General features: G+C 43.2%; 2 protein-coding genes across 3 annotated transcripts; one reads left to right on the top strand and one right to left on the bottom strand.

Moving 5' to 3' along the window:
* The first annotated feature begins 717 nt into the window (after positions 1 to 717).
* On the top strand, positions 718 to 11,355 carry fsd1 (fibronectin type III and SPRY domain containing 1). Its single transcript, XM_056415307.1, has 13 exons — positions 718 to 890; positions 2,631 to 2,726; positions 2,821 to 2,952; positions 3,866 to 3,967; positions 4,150 to 4,172; positions 4,594 to 4,715; positions 5,453 to 5,662; positions 5,754 to 5,852; positions 6,775 to 6,922; positions 7,016 to 7,098; positions 7,757 to 8,008; positions 8,935 to 9,023; positions 9,144 to 11,355. The coding sequence occupies exons 1-13, from the start codon at positions 876 to 878 to the stop codon at positions 9,252 to 9,254; spliced, it is 1,482 nt and encodes a 493-aa protein (XP_056271282.1). The 5' UTR covers positions 718 to 875; the 3' UTR covers positions 9,255 to 11,355.
* On the bottom strand, positions 10,956 to 19,365 carry LOC130194338 (signal-transducing adaptor protein 1-like). 2 transcript variants are annotated; one of them, XM_056415305.1, is made up of 13 exons: positions 19,240 to 19,365; positions 16,689 to 16,760; positions 16,460 to 16,579; positions 16,329 to 16,385; positions 15,226 to 15,374; positions 14,464 to 14,595; positions 14,197 to 14,269; positions 13,422 to 13,527; positions 13,165 to 13,254; positions 12,289 to 12,387; positions 12,134 to 12,184; positions 11,823 to 12,056; positions 10,956 to 11,735 (listed from the first exon to the last, which is right to left on the bottom strand). In XM_056415305.1, exons 1-13 carry the CDS (start codon positions 19,327 to 19,329, stop codon positions 11,677 to 11,679), a joined length of 1,332 nt encoding a protein of 443 aa, XP_056271280.1. In that variant the 5' UTR covers positions 19,330 to 19,365; the 3' UTR covers positions 10,956 to 11,676. The 2 variants fall into 2 exon arrangements, with proteins under 2 accessions (XP_056271280.1, XP_056271281.1); XM_056415306.1 differs by having other exon boundaries at positions 14,197 to 14,266.
* Positions 19,366 to 19,641: the final 276 nt, after the last annotated feature.

Genomic DNA, 19,641 nt, shown 5'->3' with positions numbered 1-19,641 from the left:
CTTATGCGTATAGTTTTCAGAATTTATTTTTTGGGGGGGTTGAAACAAATAAGATATCAAAAGTATGTAAAAAAGTAGCAATGTGATAAAAGAAAACACTTTTTAATCAATAGATTAATATTGATGCTCAGAATTCAGTGGTTACAAAGTTTGAAAAGTAAAAAATATAAATATATACAAAATAATAATAATACATGTGCTTTAGCTTTTTGTTCTTCCCTATCAGGCTGATAATAAAAATAACACACAGGGTTAATTCGTTCAGTTCAATATATGTGTCATCTAGATGCTTCTTTATGTATAAAGAAGTCAAATAAAACACCTAAATAGGGTTTACATTTGTTCCTACCTTGTCATGTGTTGTGTTGATTGTAAAAACAAATGTTATTTTAGCATTTTTTTATGCTGTAATGCTCTATGCAACATTCATTGACGCTGTGACAGTGTTAAACTCTTCACACTAGCCACCATCTTCACTCATCAGCCAAAAACTAAATTAATACATATTTAAGGATTTTTTATTAATTCACACATAAACTGTTTTAGGGATATTTTTTTCAAAATAGTTTACAAAAAACCCAGTTAAAATCGCTAAATAAAATCCACCTTACAACCTCTGCTCTCTTCTCCGAGGGCACGTGAACGCTGCACCCGCGAAACATCAGTACCCAGAATCCTCTCCGGGCGCATGCGCGCCACTCACTCACTCGCGGCCCGAAGGCGTTGGTGGTTGGTGTCCGTCCGAAGATGCGTTGCGCTCCGGCAGCATCAGTACCAGCTCCGCCGCGTCACTAAACCGACAATTACCGTCCGACGGCGGCAGAAAAAACAACCGTTGGTGTTTGCGGCTCGAGCGGCGCCGGTGCTTCGGAAAGATGGGGGACCAGAAGGTGAGCCGCAGCCCGAGGAACAGGTGTCTCTGACGGGGAGAGAGGGGTGGGGGGGATGCGGGGAGAAGCCCTGTTTCAGGGCGTAGCGTACAAAGGAAGGAGGGGGACGAGCTGCGGACAGGGGGGGCAGTTTTTGGATGCGGTTCGGACTCGGTGCCGGTTTGCATTTGAACTCGCGTGTGCGCCGGTTGAAGAGGAGGTGCATCTCGAGCATATCGATGAGTTTGGGATCGATGTATCGGCGTTATGGTCGCAGGGAAAGGGAGGGCGGTTAGGGTGGTGGTGGGGGGCCTTGGTGCAGCTCCTCTCGCATCAATAAACATGACACAGTCCTCCAGTGTGAAGGGGCTCGTTCACTGGGCCAGCGCGAGACACAAAACACACATCGCATGCGCGTGAGAGGACGTTTGAGGAGGGCGTTTGTAGTCGGCTGTTCAATGGAGCTGCGTTATTAGATTATGAATGCGCATCCTTCCGCCAGTGAAGTGTCCTCCGTCCCTCCCCGGTGCACTGACTGAGGTTATATAGTCCCTCTCTGATCCGATCTGAAGAACGGATGTTATACATATCCACAAACACTGACCTCCTCCTCTATGGGGTCCGATCAGTTTCAATAACTGCAAATGCACACAGAGACTCACAAATTCAAACACACATATTTACAAATGCAAACACACGGATTCACAAATGTATTAGATTTACAAATGCACACAGAGGGATTTACAAATCAATTAGACGCACAAATGCAAATTCTTTCAACATAGACCTATCTGGAGCCAATCAGATGCCGCCCTCGTTTTCAATCAATCACATGACTATTCACGACAACAAGGAAGTGGTTGGAAGTCATTGAAACTTTGGTTTAACCGTGTAAAAAAATCTTGGCGTGTCGCTAATGATGCGAATAGAGCGAAGCGAAAGATTCACCAAAGTTAAAGTCTTTAAACTTTGCCGAAAAATTCGCCCGACGCTGAGTCGCGAAAGCTAATCAGCGCTGAGCCGCCGCTGCTCTAATGGAGCTGGAAGAGACAGTCATTCAGGCGTAGAGGTGAAAGTCACCGAGCCGTGTGAGCCTACGGGTGATGTTATGTATAGATATATATAAATATTATATGAATATTATGAACCCAAACACAAGGCCGTTTGATGTCCCGATGTTATGGAATGTCCTCAACAAGTATAAAGCCGAACTAGTGGTTCATTCTTCCGTGGTGGATGAAGGAAAAGTAAACCGTTTCCACGGAGTAAAGCCACAGAGATAAGCCCCGCCCCTTCTAAGGCGGGAATGAAACGAATGACGCTCATGCGATTGGTTGAAAATGAGGTCGCCGTCTGATTGACTACAGATAGGTCTGTTGTATGTTGGAAAAAAACGCATTTGCGAATCGAGCCACGGCAGGGGAGTCTCAAAAAACCTAGAAACAAATGTGTAGCGATCCACAAACAACAATTTTTGTATCCGATTTTATTCATGTGTGCATTGGAATGTATTTGTGAATCGTACAGCGTGCGTTTGTGAGTCTAATCTATTTGTAAATCCCTCTGCGTGCATTTGTAAATCGATATTTGTGAATTGTTCTGTGCGCATTTGCAGTTATTGAGCCTGATCTGACCCCGTCGTCCTCCGCCAAGGACGACGCACTCAAGTGCGTTTGGTCCGCGCCTCAGGCTCTTGTTTTCAAATCCAGGAATAACAAAATGTTGCCTTATTCAAAAAGGAAAACTGCGCCTTTTCTTTAGGAATCCCTGCGTAAGATCACCCACACGCTGGCCATGAAGAACGAGGAGATATCGAACTTCGTCTGCACGGTCAAACAGAGCCTCAGCAACTTGGAGGTATACCCAAAACAAATGTGATGCTCGCAGCCAGCACGTTCACCCGGGTACAGAACACGGTTTTACTTCCTGTGTTTTCCTTATTTTTCTCCAGTCGAACACCAACAAAGTCCAGGAGGACCTGGAGTCCGAGTTCACCGCCCTCCACGCGGTTCTGGACGAGATGAAGGAAAGCATGGTGACGCGCATCAAGCAGGAGAGAGCCAGCCGCACGTACGACCTTCAGGTAGCCGCCGCTGTCTTTGCATTTGTATTTTATTATTATTATTTCATCGTTTACGGTTTGAGAGACAAGTAGACAATAAGATTAATTTTGTGACGCTCTCTCTCGTCATGTGTTGTCGTTTCTTGATCCCCGAATGAACGAACGCCCGGTATAGATTTGACCTCTAAATGTTACATTTAAGGGAAAACACATCAAAAAATACCAGAGATCAGGATTTAGAGTTGTTTACATGTTCGAGATATTGAAGACTGAAGTATTCTTCTTGAAATCTGGTACAAAGAAGTTTATATTATAACGTTACGACTTTTAAATCACACTTTTATCTATTGGCAAAGTCCGGATTTAAACAAAATAATTAGGTAAAAATGATAATATTGTGTTTATCAGATATTTTTAATTTTTCTTTTTACTGTATTTAGTTGAATATCATTTATATTCACCTTGTTACGGTTTTCATAGATCCCAAATATGTCATTGTTCTTGTAGTTTCGGCGATACAGACATTTATTTTGACAGATTGGACTTCTATTTTTCATAGTGGAGAATATTCCTACAGGAGATTAGAAGATTAGATACAATGCGATAAGAAAATACTTTTTTTCGGCAGTTTTCAAAAACTTTCTTTAGATTTGTGCGTCGGCAAACCCAGAGGACGCCTACGATCCAGCTGGTTTGCACTAGCGTCTCATCATCAACTCTTCACAGCTCACATGCTATGAAAATATGACGCTATAAATTCAAAATGTCTTCGACTGTGCAACTCCCTCTTGGCCTCGGGACCGAGCCATGACCTTCAAGTGATGCCGCTGACTCCCCGTCGCTCCTCGGAGAGAGCACACTGGGCCCTTTGTATTTAAATATAAACAAAACAAAAACTAAACAACAGGTTTTTTTCTTCTCTTCTCCTCCTCAGAGTCAGCTGAGCGCCGGCTCCAAAGCCCTGGAGAGTTCGGAGGAGCTGCTGGAGCTGGCCAATCAGACGCTCTGCTCCTCTGAGAGCGACGGCTTCAATCAGGTAGCTGACGACACTCTGAAATCCATATATATATATATATAGAGAGAGAGATATGATCTTTAATGTGTCCTTCCAGTGGTGTCATACGAGCAGTTATCGGGCTACAACTCAGATTTCTCTTCGCTCCGTATCTCTCCTCTCTTCCCCCCCATCCCGCCTCTCTCTCTGCTTCTCCTCTCCAGGCGGCCAAAGAAATTAAGGATAGGTACAGTACTCAGCCATCCATTACTCCCCCCCCCCCCCTCATAGTCTCCTATGACCACTGATGTAGCGTGCATGCATTCAGAACATGTAGAACACAACCGCACCCTCTTGTAGACAATAAGCACAATGCAGAGCCTTTTGTCTCGGTGCTTCCCTCTGTCTCCTCTAGTCTGTACCATCCTGTGTCAGTCCCCTTCCTCCTCCTCCTCATCCTCCTCCCTGGATGATCTCCCTCTCACGCCGCTCTTAAATCCTCGATTAGCTGGATGAGTTCCAGTCGGTGGGCTTTCTCCTGGGTGGGCAGCATTTTAGAGCCTCCTGTCTCCCTTTCGCCTCTGATCCCGGTTGAATAACGTACATCGCTCTTTTCCACTTTGTGTGCTCGTGTGTGTGTGTTTGTGTGTGTGTCTCTTTGTCCGCAGCGTGACAATGGCTCCGGCCTTCCGCCTCTCCCTGAAGGCTAAAGCCAGCGACAACATGAGTCACCTGATGGTGGACTTCAGCCAGGAGAGGGAGGTGTTGCAGGGCCTCAAGTTCCTCCCAGGTCTGCACCGCTTTCATTACAAGCGACACACGGACACCGTGACGACAGCGGTGGTGTAATCTAACACACACGCACACACACACTTGACTTGAGTTTCATGCTGCTTTAGACTTCTACTGCGCTGCATTTCAGAGGCAGTTATACCGCTTTTTGCTGAGATACGTTTATGTAACACCTGTAGTCACTCATTACTATATTAATTCATGAATAAAAAGACATTTAGCAATCATCTAAACCTGTATTTACCAAAAAGAAAAGTGAATAAAGGTCCAACAAATGTAGTAAAAGTTGACATGGAAGTGTAACGGCGGATACAAAAGACACGCCTCATAAAAAAAACCAAAATAAGAACACTAATGAAATGTTTTCTGTAATGTTATTTACAGTTTGACACCTGTTTGTGTTTTATTTATTGAAGGGGGCGGACTTTAAGTTGTGAGTGGACTGGAAACATGATCATTGGTTGTGTACCTGTCAGCTTGTTTTGGGGTGTTTCTGCCATCTAGGGGCAACAATGAATAAATGCATCCGTGACCTTGTTCCCACGTGACAGCTCTTTATCAACATTTAATGTGTTTTAAATGATTATTTTAAAATTAATTTACATAAAATGTCACTCATTTGCTGTTTTTGTAGAGAAATAACGTTCAAAGAGTCGAAAAATAATTGAGCAAAATAGATTTTTTTTCCCCCCGACATTCATTCTAACAGGACACACCGTGTTCTTCTCTCTCCAGTTCCCGCCACTCCTGAGATCCAGGTGTCCGAGTCTCAGGTGTGCGACAACACGGTGACGGTGGTCTGGACCTTACCGGAGCCCGACAGCAAGATCGAACACTACATCCTGGAGCACCGCCGCACCAACCACGAGGGCCCGCCGCGCATCAGGGAGGACTACCCCTGGATGGTGGTGGAGGGGATACGAGAGCTGGAGCACACACTCACCGGTAGGACGGAGGAGTGTGTGTGTTCGTGTGTGTTCGTGTGTGTGTGTGTGAGGCTGACTCATAACGGGATGTTTTTTTTTTCTCCTCTCAGGTCTCCGCTTCGACACCCGGTACATCACGTTCAGGGTGAAGGCGTGTAACAAGGCGGTGGCCGGAGAGTTCTCTGAGCTGATCACGCTAGAAACCCACGGTGAGGAAACAGGGTTTTATTTATTGTTTTTATTTTAACTGCAGGAGAAGAAGACAATACAGTAAGATAACAACAAGAGGACGACAAGAACAGTGAATACAGGCCCAGTTCCAACATGTGTGTGTGTGTGTGTGTGTGTGTGTGTGTGTGTGTGTGTGTGTGTGTGTGTGTGTGTGTGTGTGTGTGTGTGTGTGTGTGTGTGTGTGTGTGTGTGTGTGTGTGTGTGTGTGTGTGTGTGTGTGTGTGTGTGTAATAAGCAAATAGAATAAATGATATTATATAATCACAATGATATCAATAATTGTGTCCACTAATTGTACACTACTTATACCACTTAACTCAACAAAGACATTAATATTAACCCTCCTGTTACCTTTGGATGAATAATACTCCTTAAATGTCACCCTGCTGCTCCGGCTCCTTTAACCCTCCTGTTACCTTTCGGGTCAATTTGACCCCATTCAATGTTTAATGTCGGTGTTCTTTGGGGTCAATTTGACCCCAGTCTGTTTTTCAAACATATAAGAAATATCAACTTTTTTATTTATTTAAAGGGCTATTTAGGTAGTCAACAAACAAACATAAAGTACCTCACACTTAAACTTGGGAAACAATATTAATTCTAATAATTTTCTGGAGGTTTTAATTGCTGGGGTCAAATTGACCCTGAGGGTAAAATATGTTAGTAAATGTGAAGGTGACAGGAGGGTTAAAAGCATTCTCAATAAAGTGAGGGAGTGCCGCCCAGTTTACTGGAAGAGAAGCAGAACAGCTTTTTGGTGCTTGAGTTGTATTGTTGTTGTTGGCTTCACGGAGCTTAGGTTTTATAACTAGGTTTTATTTTGTAGGCAAGTAGTGGGCTCTGTGTGTGTGTGTGTGTGTGTGCACATATAAACGTCTGGCTCATTCTCCCACTGTGCAGCCTTCACCTTCAAGCTGGACGCCGCTTCGTGCCACCAGAACCTGAAGGTGGAGGACCTGAGCGTGGAGTGGGACAGCTGCGGAGGGAAGATACAGGACATCCGCAAAGAGAAGACGAGAACCAACTCCCCGATGCACTCCCCGGCCAGGTGAGGCGTCTGAAAAAAAGACACCCTCGCGTAGGTCACGTGATCACCGTCGGGATCTCTGAGTGTTCGCTTTGTACCTGTCCGTCTCATCAGGTCGGCCCTGATGTCGCCGAAGAGAGCGCCGAGCGCCCGGCCCGGCAGAGACCGATTCACGGCCGAGTCCTACACGGTGCTGGGTGAGAGTTCACGCCGTAAAACACATGCACTTCTACATCACCGAGGGTTTAAAAACACACCTGTCTAGCTACCCAGGTGACCTGGCCTGCCTGTCGGGGCGTCCTAGAAGTATGTTACGCTCCTGAATGGGTATTGTTTTGCGGTCATAATATTTGTCCACATTTAAAGGAACAGTGCGTAGGATTCAGCGCCATCTAGTGGTGAGGTTTTTGGTTCAGGTAACGAAGAAAAATAAATAAATTCAAAAGCATCCCTGTTTGGATTTGACCCTTCTGGGCTCCTGTAGAAACGGGACCCGCTCCCTCTGTTGATACGCTAAACAGTAATTAGATTATAGTTATGACTATTATGTTCCATCTGTTCCACTAAATCCCCCCAAATCTACACGCTGGCCCTTTTTGGATTAGACTCCGCCCACTTGCACATCCTCTGTGCCGTTATTTTCGACTCTGCACGTCCCTTTTTAAAAATGTTTAAATGAATGTACAATTCATGAATTTAATCGGATGCACAAAGGACCCTGGGTCCTGCGTTGAAGGCGGGGCCTCGACAATGGCTGCAGGATCTTTTCTTTCCCAAGTAAATCAATTTTTTTTTAACCGCGCCTCTCAATCCACAAGAAAGTGTTGACGCTGTGACCCCCGTGCGCCTCCACAGCCGACACGGTGATCGACGCCGGCCAGCAGTACTGGGAGGTGCGCTTCGACAAGGAGAGCAAAGCCTTCGCGGTGGGCGTGGCCCTGCGCAGCCTGGGCCGCTTCGACCAGCTGGGCAAGAGCAGCGCCTCCTGGTGCATCCACCTGAACAACTGGCTGCAGCAGAGCCTCACGGCCAAGCACAACAACAAGGCGCGGGCGCTGGACTGCGCCATCCCGGACCGCATCGGCGTCTACGTGCACTACGACGAAGGTACCGGGAGAAACACGCTCGGAGGATCGCTGCCGAGAAGTTTCGTGTGAAATGTGATGAAAGTGATCCGTTTTCTATATTCTGTAATTTTCAACTATCGGGTGAGTGAGTCTGTATAAAATGGCACTTTTTCATATATTTTTTTAGTTAATCACAGGCTTCGTACGGTCATGGAAAACCTGGAAATGTCATGGAAGTTGTAAATGGTAATTTCCAGGCCTGGAAAAGTCCTGAAAAAATATTTATATATCCAAAAAGTTTTGGAAAAGTTAGGAAATCTGTGATATTCATAAGTGCATTTACCCTGACTTTTACATAATTATATGCTTCTAAAAGAACGACGCTCAAAATATAAGCCGCCATACGCTCTTTCATACATTGTTCACACTGCAAGTGAACGCACCGTAACTGAAAAGACATAAATGTTTATTCCTTTAATCTAAACTATTGTCTCTCATGCATTTGTGTCATTTAAGGTGATATACTGAATGCTTTGGAATTCTCATTGTTAGTTTAAATACGACATTTTCTCACCTTTTCATGTTTACACCGAGATTTCACAAAATGTTTGGTCATGTAAATTTGGTTTAAAGTCCTGGGCGCCCACTGGTCACCATGTGTATGAACCCTGTCGCCAACAACGTGATTTATTGTTTAAATACGACATACCAGGTAAGTCTTTTTGTTAGCAGCAGAAAATTATTGACAAAACATAACTAAAAACAGATTAACTGCTGTTTTTCTGTGTTTTTACACCAATTAAAAATAAATCATCTTTTGGGTTTTGGACTGTTTCACTCTGGGAAACTAATGAACTTTAAAAAGAGGTTAAATTTGATTATTTTGGAGGGAAAAACCGCCAGATGAACCAACAATGAAAACATGTTAGTTTTAGCTTAAAAAACGTCCGTCTTTATTGTCTCCAGGCATCCTGTCTTTCTACAACTCCAAAACCAAACAGCTGATGCACACCTTCAAAACCAAGTTCCAGCAGCCGGTCATACCAGCGTTCATGGTGAGAGATCTTCTGAAGTGACTGTAAATACCCCGTTACCTAAAGGAATGCTCTATTGTTCTCTTGACCTTTTGTCTTGACCTGTTGACGTGCTCTCTACCCCCCCCCCCCCGCCTGCAGGTGTGGAACGGTAGTTTCTCCGTGGTGACGGGCCTGCAGGTTCCCAGCGCCGTGCAGAGCGGGCAGAGGAAGAACAGCGGCACCAGCAGCTCCAACGCCAGCCTCACTTAGCTCCGCCTCCTCTCCGGCGGCGCTCTAAGCCATATCGTATCAAAGAGTTGCATCACCGCGACGTTCTTTTCGGGGGGCGGAGCTAGTCGTCTGCGGCGGCGGTGACGGGACTCTCCAGATGTTCGGCTGACTGTCGGAGACACGTTGGCTGATAGTCTCGCTCGTGGTTTCCTCTCGCCTCATTTTAAGCACTGATCCACTGCTGCTAGAGCAAAGACTTAGCGCTGGCCGCTGCCTTTCCTTCCTTCCTTTCCTCCTTCCTTCCTTCCTTGCCATCACCATCGCTGTCGTGTCGTAGCTGCAGGCTCGGTGTGGAGGCCGGTCCTGTCCGCTCTCTCCTGTGCCTTCCTTCTCTCGACGACGCTCACTTCTACGATGCATCGTGAACGAGCGCGTTATAATCTGTTTATCGCACTTATCGGCATTCGGAAGTATTCATAAAGATTTATGACTATGATCAAAACACATAAAGCATTTAAAAATGGCGGATAAAGTCATGTATCAGAATACTTCATAATGCATTTATTCAAGGTTAATTGTGGGATTATATATTCCCCTAAATGTTATTCTAATCCCATTATAATGTGATTTTAAATGTACTCTTAAGTGGTTATTGTTTGCTTTAAGAAAATATTCAATAACAACACACACAACTTAATTGTTACAATTATATTATTGGTACATAAGATAGTAATACATTACAATATTTTATAATGTATTATCAAACTATTTTATTAATTATAATTATAATAATTCAGTTTTTGTGTTGATTTTTTTTCTCACTTAAAGCAAACAATGACCACTTGGAGTTAATTATAATGACGTAATAATGTATTATAACAGTCATTATAATCCATTCTACAAATAGTTGATTGTTTTACAACTAACTTATTAAAATACACTATTTATTCAAATTATGCAATTATAAAGTTGTACGATACTGGACCTTATAAATCGTGATAAAAGGCTTTAAAATGCGTCATAAATCATTGTTAATATTTACGAATGCTTCTAATCAAACGGCGCGAGTTTAAAAAAGCGTTAAACCGACTTCTCCCGCTGTGTTCATTAAGAACGTGTCATTAAAACACAGCTCGGTGGTAATTATCACCCACTGAACCCGCCTCGACCAATCAGCCGGCCCTATTTAACCCAAATAACAATCTGCTCCTTAGACGCTGCTGAATAGAACGTAGTTCATTATATCAGGATTATTTTTAATGTCTACAACACACACATATGAGAGATGTTGTGTTTCACTTTTTGAGGTTCAGCACAGAAAGTTAGAAAATGAGCTTTTTATGTCTGATGACGCCTTCGGGGGTTTTAGGAAATAACAGTACTGTATTCATTCACCTGACTGCACCCCAATGCTTGTTGTGTACAGTGTGTGTGTGTGTGTGTGTCTCTATACCTAATCACACGCCTTTATTTAGGAATCTAATTATGAGTCTCTAGTCCAAATAGCTATCACGTCTCCTCTGCTAACACATTGTATTATGAGGGTTTAGCCGGGTCCGGGGTCTGGCTTAAGTCTGGAAAGCTTTCAAAAGGACGTTGATTTCATTTTCACAGATTATTGTAAATAAGTTTTCATTTTTTCGATGCATCGTCGGTGGTCATTGAAGTATTAAAAAAGGAGCGAGAACACTTTGTTCTTGGATTTCTGCTTCAACGAGTAATAAAACGGAAAGTAAGAAACAAATCTCGACTGTTTTTATACGAAAAAGAAATAATAACGTTGTACAGGAACATCCCGAAACTGCTGCATGGCACATACTACACGTTGCTTGTTCACATTTATATGATATGTGATGGAAGCAAGAGTTTAACTTTACTGAAAAGATAAATATATATATAGATCTGTGTATATTCTCTATATATAGAGAGAGAAATAATACTATCACATACAATGGGTACAGAAACCACAACTCATCTCTATTCTTTCATTCTGAAGCTGCATCGATCAGTCGAAAATACATTTGAATTATTTGAATAAATCGATTAATTGTTCAAAGTATTTTGTTTTAAATATGGAGATTTCCAGCCTCTCTTTTTATATTTGATATTATATACATATTAAAACATTTAAAGACTGGGATGGACGTGTTTCAATACACTAGTGTCGGCCAATCGATGAATACATTTAATTTACACTTATACTTACGTATGAGGCAGTAATGTGTGATTATATATATAATATATATAAATAAATATACATATTATATATATTGTTATATATTCATATATTTAGATATATTTTTAATTAATTATGTACAAATATTTACATTACAAAAAAAGGTAGACAAAAGCAACACAGGCGTAGAAGAACTCCTCCATTGTCAGTACCAGAGGAAGTCGGGGAAGACAACGGGCAGATGTTCAGACGCCTTCGAGGGGTCCTTCCAGCAGGAGAGGCCACTCAACTCTTGAGCTTTTGCTTCAACTTGAGTTTCAGCTCCGAAATCGCCGCGAGAGGAACTAGAGAAAGAGCACATGAGAGGATGAGCTTTGATATTACGGATATTAATGCAACATGAGAGAGAGAACGGTGGAATGAGGACTCACTCTGTCTCTGGGGGTCCAAGAGGGTTCTCATCCTCTGGTCCAGGCTGGTTGTGGTGGTGGAGGAGGAGGAGGTGTTTGGGGGATCGCTCTGTCTCTGAGAGTCCATGAGGGTTCTCATCCTCTGGTCCGGGCTGTTTGTGGATGAGGAGGTGCAGGAGGAGGTGCAGGAGATCGAGCTGCGGAGAGCAGCAACTGGAGGCATGATGGCTCTCTTTGGAGGTTTTTTCTCCTGGTCTGTGGAAGACGTCACTCATCGTCTTAGTCACAGAAGAAGTTCTGAGAAGTAGAGATAAGACGGAGGAGGGACTTACGTGGAAGCGGAGCGGCTGATAGGTCCTCTGTCTCCTCCTCTTTCACCTCCACTGTGAACAATGGAGAGAGAGGAAGAATGAAGTCGCACCTGTTTTACGTCAGGAGTGAAGACGGATGGCTGGATGGGGTTCGCAGAGCCGTACGCTGTACTCACGCTCGTCATTCAGGTAGACGTTATCTTCTGAAGTCGGTGCAGGCGTCGGTGCAGAGGTCGGTGCAGAGGTCGGTCCAGAGGTCGGTGCTCTTGGAGCGACTGCGGAGCAACACATGCAATTACAGTTATCAACGGCTGATATAATGAGCACAATAGGTGCCTATTTCATTTTATTGGATTGTATATTTGTAAAAAAATGTTTTGCTGCTGCTTCTAGAAATTTCCCCCTGGGAATAAATAAAATAAAACCTAACCTAAACTACAAGCGGGGCCGAATAGACGCTGTACGTTCCGTACATCAGAAGGTCAACGCGGCGACCGTTGCTCGGTTACAGGCCCCCGTGGTCCTCGGAGGATGAACCCCACTAACTTTGTTGGTCTTCTGACGTGTTAGTTACCTAAAATTCCCATGTGTGACTCTTTAGTTAAGTTGTTTTCTTATTACTTTAGGAATTAGACATGGCTGCAGTTCTCTGAGGAATCCACCAGGGGTGCTAATACAAACTTCTGAGAAACACTGCACGAATAAAACAAGCCATTAAATGTATGTAACCAGGAAAAGTTTTTTTTTACAACTAGGACACAACTTGAAGAGGGGCGTCGAGACGATCTCAGGCGTCTCAAAGGTTGGTAGGCCTGTTAATATTTACTCGAGGTGCAAAGTCTGAAGCGGCGAGGAATTTCTACACCTGCTGCACAAAAGGTGGCGTGTTTTCATAAAAGGGAATCGACTGAAAAAATCTGTCAGCGAGAGGCGTTGCGAGAAAACTCAAAGATCAGGTGGTGGAAATTCCAGACGGCTGCATACGTCGGCCTCGGCAAACAGGTGTGGCCGACAGGTGTGAGGAAATGCCTCGGTGCTCGTGGGCTTTTTACCTCTTCTGGGGGGCGGGCTCGGCGGCACGAGGCCACTCACGGCCTGCTGGACGCTCCGCTCCCCGTTTTCAAAATCTTTACCGATGAAAGCTGAGGAGAAAAACAAATAAGCTCTTTTAAATTAGTCATGTAGATAGTTTTTTTTTGTGGTGAATGTGTATGGGATAATAACGACACTTAATTAAGCTTCACAAGGTGACCTTCAGGTGACCTTGGAGGAATAAAGAGAGTAAAGGGAGACGCCTCGTTATACGTACAGATGGTTTTCTCATAGACTTCCTCCAGCAGGATGAGAGGAGTCAGAAATCCGTCCGTTTTTACCACCAAATAGTTGATGACGTTGTGTAGCGTGGCACACAGGACCTGCACAACAACAACAACAACAACAACAACAACGTTTCTTTAGCATCTCAGGAACCATAACACACATGCCGGTTTACACTTTCATTTGGTTAATGTGATTATTCTATGGCCTGCTTTTGTTTATTTATTTGATTGCACCATCTTTTACGGTATATTTTACTTTGCTCTTTTAACTGTTGAAATTTTTTGGCCCCTGTTGTTGCCAATTGTTTACTGTACTGCACTTTTTTACACTTTGTCAGTGCAAACTAAATATAAATTAACTTGACTTACTCACTTACATGCAGGGTTATGAAACAGTACGACGGGACTGGACATTAATTTTAAATTGCTGATCGTGCAGCAATAAATATAATAAGTAATCTGGAAGCTGGGTGGACAACACACCTTGCCTGTGTGCACACACACACACACACACACACACACACCTCACTTTATGCCTGCTGTTTAATACGACACGTCATTATAATTGCCATCTCTGCGTTTCCAGGAGGTCACATGACCCAATTTACTCGGAATTCACTTCCACCTCCCGGCTGACGTCTCAGCTATGAGGCGTAACCGGTTCCTCACACATGCCGCTCTCCGCGTCCCCGTTTCGTTTCCATGCATATTATTACCCAACATAAGAAGGTGCAAAGCACACAAGCGTGTTTTCCTGCTACTCACGGGATTGTCCACGTCGATGATGAAGCCCCCGCCGTGATTGGGGGTCACGAGGTAGTGTTTGATGACAGAGCTGCTGGAGAGAGAGAGAGAGAGAGAGAGAGAGAGAGGGAGTCAATTAAAACACAGATGTGATGAACAGATGAGACGGACCGCAAGAACAACATGTGTGCAAAGGTGAGTCAGATTCAGTGTAATTTCACCTTGGTTTGTACGCCTATTTAATATATCTATGCAGGAGTGTGTATATGTGTGTGTGTGTGTGTGTACCCATCAAGGTCCTGTCTGGTGGTGACGGCGTAGGAGTTCCCGTTGCTCCCGGGTCTCAGCAGCAGGTTTCCCCTCTCGGCCTCCCTCTCCAGCAGCAGCTCGGCCCCCAGGCGAGACACATTGTGGAAACAACTGCACAGAAACACAGAAGGACGTGAGATTAATAAAAAAGGAAAAGAGTTGGAGAGAGGAGAGCATAGGAATTAAAAGCCACACGATCCGGTTTGACATTCGTGGATCAGCCAAAACTTAATTAAATCAAAAACATGCTCATTTTGAGTTGAGCCTCATAAACCTTTTTTATTTATTTTACATAAATAGTGTTTTTTAAGAAACATTTCTGAACCAATAAAAGAACATGTCATACTTCTGATTATTAAAAAAAAATCTATATTTAATATTCTAATGTTTTAATATTTGAATATTTTAGTATTTTTATATTTTGTTGTATTTTTATATTTTTATACTTTTAGATAATCAGAAGTATGACATAATATAAAGAGACACATTCCTCTCTGGACAACAATGCAAGACAACAACACACAATTCAACAATATGCAGAATTGTTTCCACAAAGACTCGAGGAGGAAAACCAGACATGAGATTAAAATCAAACAAACACTTAAATAAAGTGCCGAGACCTTTCGCTTTAAAACCTCCTCCAAGCACACACCCTGCAGACCCTCCTACCAACTGTTCTTACGTAATCCCGCAGAAGTCATAACAAGTGGTCCCCTTCCGTCTCGTTCTGTGGGTACTCACGCTGGCCGGCCTCCCTGGAGGCCGTCGGGAGCCGCGCTGCCGAGTGCCGGCGGAGCGACGTCCAGCATCCTCATCTTCTCCTTCTCCACTGTCTCCTTGAGCATGTGGATCTGACCCGGCAGCAGGTTGACGGAGGCCGGGACGCAAAGCTGCAGGGACACAGTTCCTGCTTTGAATTTACAGTCCAGAACATCGTTCTTTGTTCTTCCTGCACACGGAAACGTGACGGTGCCATCTGGAACCGAAAATGGTTCTTCAGAGTGATGTCAAAGATGGAAGAACCATTTCTGGTTCCACAAAGAACCTTTCAAACCAGGATTCTTTAAAGAACCATTTCCTTAAAAAGTTCTTTAAATAACCAATAAAGGTGTCTCAAAGAACCTTTAAAAAATGGTTCTCTAAGGAACCATTTCTGGTTCCACAAAGAACCTTTTAAACCAAGTTTCTTTAAAGAACCATTTCCTAAAAAATGTCTTTAAATAACCTATAAAGGTGTCTCAAAGAACCTTTAAAAATGGTTCTTTAAGGAACCATTTATGGTTCCACAAAGAACCTTTCAAACCAGGGTTCTTTAAGAACTATTTCCTTAAAAAGTTCTTCAAAGAACCTATAAAGATATCTCAAAGAACCTTGAAAAAATGGTTCTTTAAGGAACCATTTCTGGTTCCACAAAGAACCTTTCAAACCAGGGTTCTTTAAGAACTATTTCCTTAAGAAGTTCTTCAAAGAACCTTAAAAAAATGGTTCTTTAAGGAACCATTACTGGTTCCAAATAGAACCTTTTAAACCAAGTTTCTTTAAAGAACCATTTCCTTAAAGAGTTCTTCAAAGAACCTATAAAGGTGTCTCAAAGAACCTTCAACAAATAGTTCTTTAAGGCACCATTTCTGGTGCCTTAAAGAACTTTTCAAACCAGGGTTCTTTAAGGAACCATTTCCTCAAAGAGTTCTTCAAAGAACCTATAAAGGAGCTTCCATGAACCTTCAAAATGGTTCTTCAGTAGGTGATGGTTCTTCGTAGAACCACAAAGCCTTTGAAAGAACCCTTTAAGAACCATTATTCTTCTGCAAAGCGAGCGTAAAGTCGTGTTAAGCGGCGCTGACCTCGGCCACCGAGCGGATGTAGCCCTTCCACAGCTCTCGGGCCTCTGCGTTCGGAGCCTGCAGAAGGAACGAGAACATTAAGAAACAACTCCGAGGAACCGAAGAGGAAGAGGAATCTGCGTTTCCCTCACGGTGAATCGGATGTTTCCGTCTTTCAGCTGGAGGCAGAGTCGGGCCGCGTCCAGGTTACGGTCCTGGCTGCTGTCGTCCGTTATCGACACGAAGCCCCTGAGATCCACTTTCTCCACGTACTGAAGAAACACACAAAGGGACACGTGACTCCTGAGCTTATTTTATAATTGTTTTCATGAATAATAATGCAAATCGTTGGATTTTAATAGGTAAAACAAGGCCTCTCACGTCAGTGTCTCTCTTCTCGTTGAAGAAGAACAGCGTGTTTCCACACAGGCAGGTCCACAGTTTCAGAGAAGTCTGCACGGACACACACAGAGAAAAAGACACACTGACTAACACACACAGAGAAAGACACACTGACTAACACACACACACACATAAAAATACATGTGCGCATATGGAGAGGAAGATCTACAACACAAGACACCATCAACATCTCAGAATATGAATTCAATGTGGCTTGATGTATTGTAGAAACACACGTGTGTGTGTGTGTGTGTGTGTGTGTGTGTGTGTGTACATATTAGGCAGAAAGACATTCCTTGTCTCCTATTTTAAGAGGTCGTAAAACTCTTTGAAAGGTTGACATTTTCAAAATAAATGTCACTTTTTTAATTTGTTCATCTCTGTTGAGCACATATATATTTAATTAGATTTATTTATTTTTATTCCCAGTTTAGATCACTAACTCTGTATTTTAGTTTCGGATCTTAGGAGTGAGATATTCTACAAATTCATAATCATTTTGAAAGCCAGGTAAGCTTTTGGCTTCTTCTTTCCCATCTTTAAACTGTGTTATAATAATTCATCTATTGCTCATCATTAATCGTGTTAAACAGAACACAACATATAAAGGGAAAAAAAGGAAAAAGCTTCTTCCACAACCAGGAAACACAGCTGCAGTCTGAAGTGAAGAGTCATCACAGGAACCAGAGGGTGAAGACGGGGGAGTCAGACACATGAAGTCGAGTATTGGATGAATCAGACGTGGCGGTGCTTTGACCGCGATGTCACCGCGTTACCCGAGTAAAGTATACAAACTTGATGTGCTCTCTTATCGCCGAGGGGCCCGGCGCACGCCATTCACTATTTACACAAACCTGCTGCGCCGGTCGGCGTCTTAGAGATTAATCTCTGAGACACGAGGAGCCGGAGGCAGTCGGACCTGTTGGGCTCATGAAATCCTCGAGCTGAAGGACCCAAAGAGGGCCACAGAGGGTCCATAGAGGGCCCATAGAGTCCCCATAGAGGGCCTACAGAGGGCCCCACAGATGGCCATCACAGATGACCCTCACAGGCCCCACAGAGGCCCTCTTCCCCCCCACATGTTCACGTAACCAGGGTTGAGTGAATACGGGTGCAACTGATTCCATTTAGTGTGTCGCAGCCTTTCTGGTGAAACCAGAGCAACGCAACGGGGGCCACAGCTCATAATAACGCAATAGTGTGTTTAGCCTGCACAGGTGCCTGAATGCACCATTTAATGACAGGTGGCTCCGCCCACAAAGAACCACACTCCAACTGGTTTCCCTTGCTGTGTGTGTGTGTGTGTGTGTGTATAGACCCTGCGGTGGCGTCTTAAAGTAGTAAAGTAGAGCTCCTCCTTTTGCACAAAAAATACAAACAGGTGATTTTGTTTTCTCGGGTGGCTGCTGAGATCTGACTTCTAGGATTGTATTTAAGTTGAAGATTCTTGGCATCATCTGCACATTGTTGAGATGCCAGTCGTCATTCACTGTAGTCTCCATCCAGGAGGGGGGGGGGGGGGATTACTACCACCTCCAACAACAACAGACATACGCAGTCATCTAAGCATCACTTTAATACTGCAGATGGCTAGTTTTAAGTCATCTATATAATATACACTACCGTTCAAAAGTTTGGGATCACTTAGAAATGACTTTATTTTTCAAAGAAAAGCAGTTTTTTCAATAAAGATAACATTAAATTAATCAGAAATACACTCTCTACATTGTTAATGTGGTAAATGACTATTCTAGGTGGAAACGTCTGGTTTCTAATGAAATATCTCCATAGGTGTATAGAGGCCCATTTCCATCAACTATCACTCCAGTGTTCTAATGGTACATTGTGTTTGCTAATCGCCTTAGAAGACTAATATCTGATTAGAAAACCCTTGTGCAATTATGTTAGCACAGCTGAAAACAGTTATGATGGTGATATAAGCTATACAACTGGCCTTCCTTTGAGCTTGAAGTTTGTAGAACAAAATTAATACTTCAAATATTAATCATTATTTCTAACCTTGTCAATGTCTTGACTATATTTTATATTCATTTGATAAATAAAAGTGTGATTTTTCATGGAAGACACGAAATTGTCTGGGTGATCCCAAACTTTTGAACGGTAGTGTATATATTTATATAAATCTGTTCACAACAAGGTCTGTGGGTTATCTTGAATAACTGAGACATATATCTACAAAACAATCTATGATAAATAGCACCGCAGGGGATAAAGTGTACATTTGATAATGAGGTGAACTGTCCCTTTAAATTGTATATACTTATATATATTCTAGAAAACACTGACATTGACGTGTTTTACTCAAGTACTTAGATGTCCGATACTTTAGATCTTGATAATAATACTAACATGTTTTACTCGAGTATTATGTTATGGATGAAGTATTTATGCTGCAGATGAACAAAATATCCCCAAATCTTAATAAAAATAAGCTTTTTTGTTGTTGCAAACAGACAAGAGTGCGTCTCAGAGATTTAAGCACACGATCAAACTGTTGTGTAGAACACACCTTATCTCTGAACGACCTCTTCTCCAGGTATCCCTCGTAGTAGCAGGTGGGCAGCTGGCTCCTCTGTCGCGCGGTCAACTTCACCATCATGATGGACACAACACATATAAATAAAAAGCTTAAGCAACTGATTCCACTCAGACTCTGTCAGGGATTTATCTGCACCTTCTGATGCGTTGCGACAAAGTTCTATTGTTTGTGTGCGCGAGGAGGGAACCTGTGCGCCAGCGTCCTGGCCGCTGATTGGCTAATGTGTAAGAAGGGGGCGGGTCCTTTCGTAAGAAAAATTCCTGCGTGAGACAGCATCAGACGGGAAATCACATGCCGCTGGGCCCCACTGACACCAATGACCATGATGTAATATGGTTTTATTTATATTTTTCCATGCAGCTGAAATCTGAC

This window comes from Pseudoliparis swirei, chromosome 5, assembly GCF_029220125.1.
Source record: "Pseudoliparis swirei isolate HS2019 ecotype Mariana Trench chromosome 5, NWPU_hadal_v1, whole genome shotgun sequence".
Taxonomy (NCBI): Eukaryota; Metazoa; Chordata; class Actinopteri; order Perciformes; family Liparidae; genus Pseudoliparis; species Pseudoliparis swirei.
Note: the sequence above shows the minus strand (reverse complement) of the source record. Positions and strands in the feature narration are given on the sequence as shown.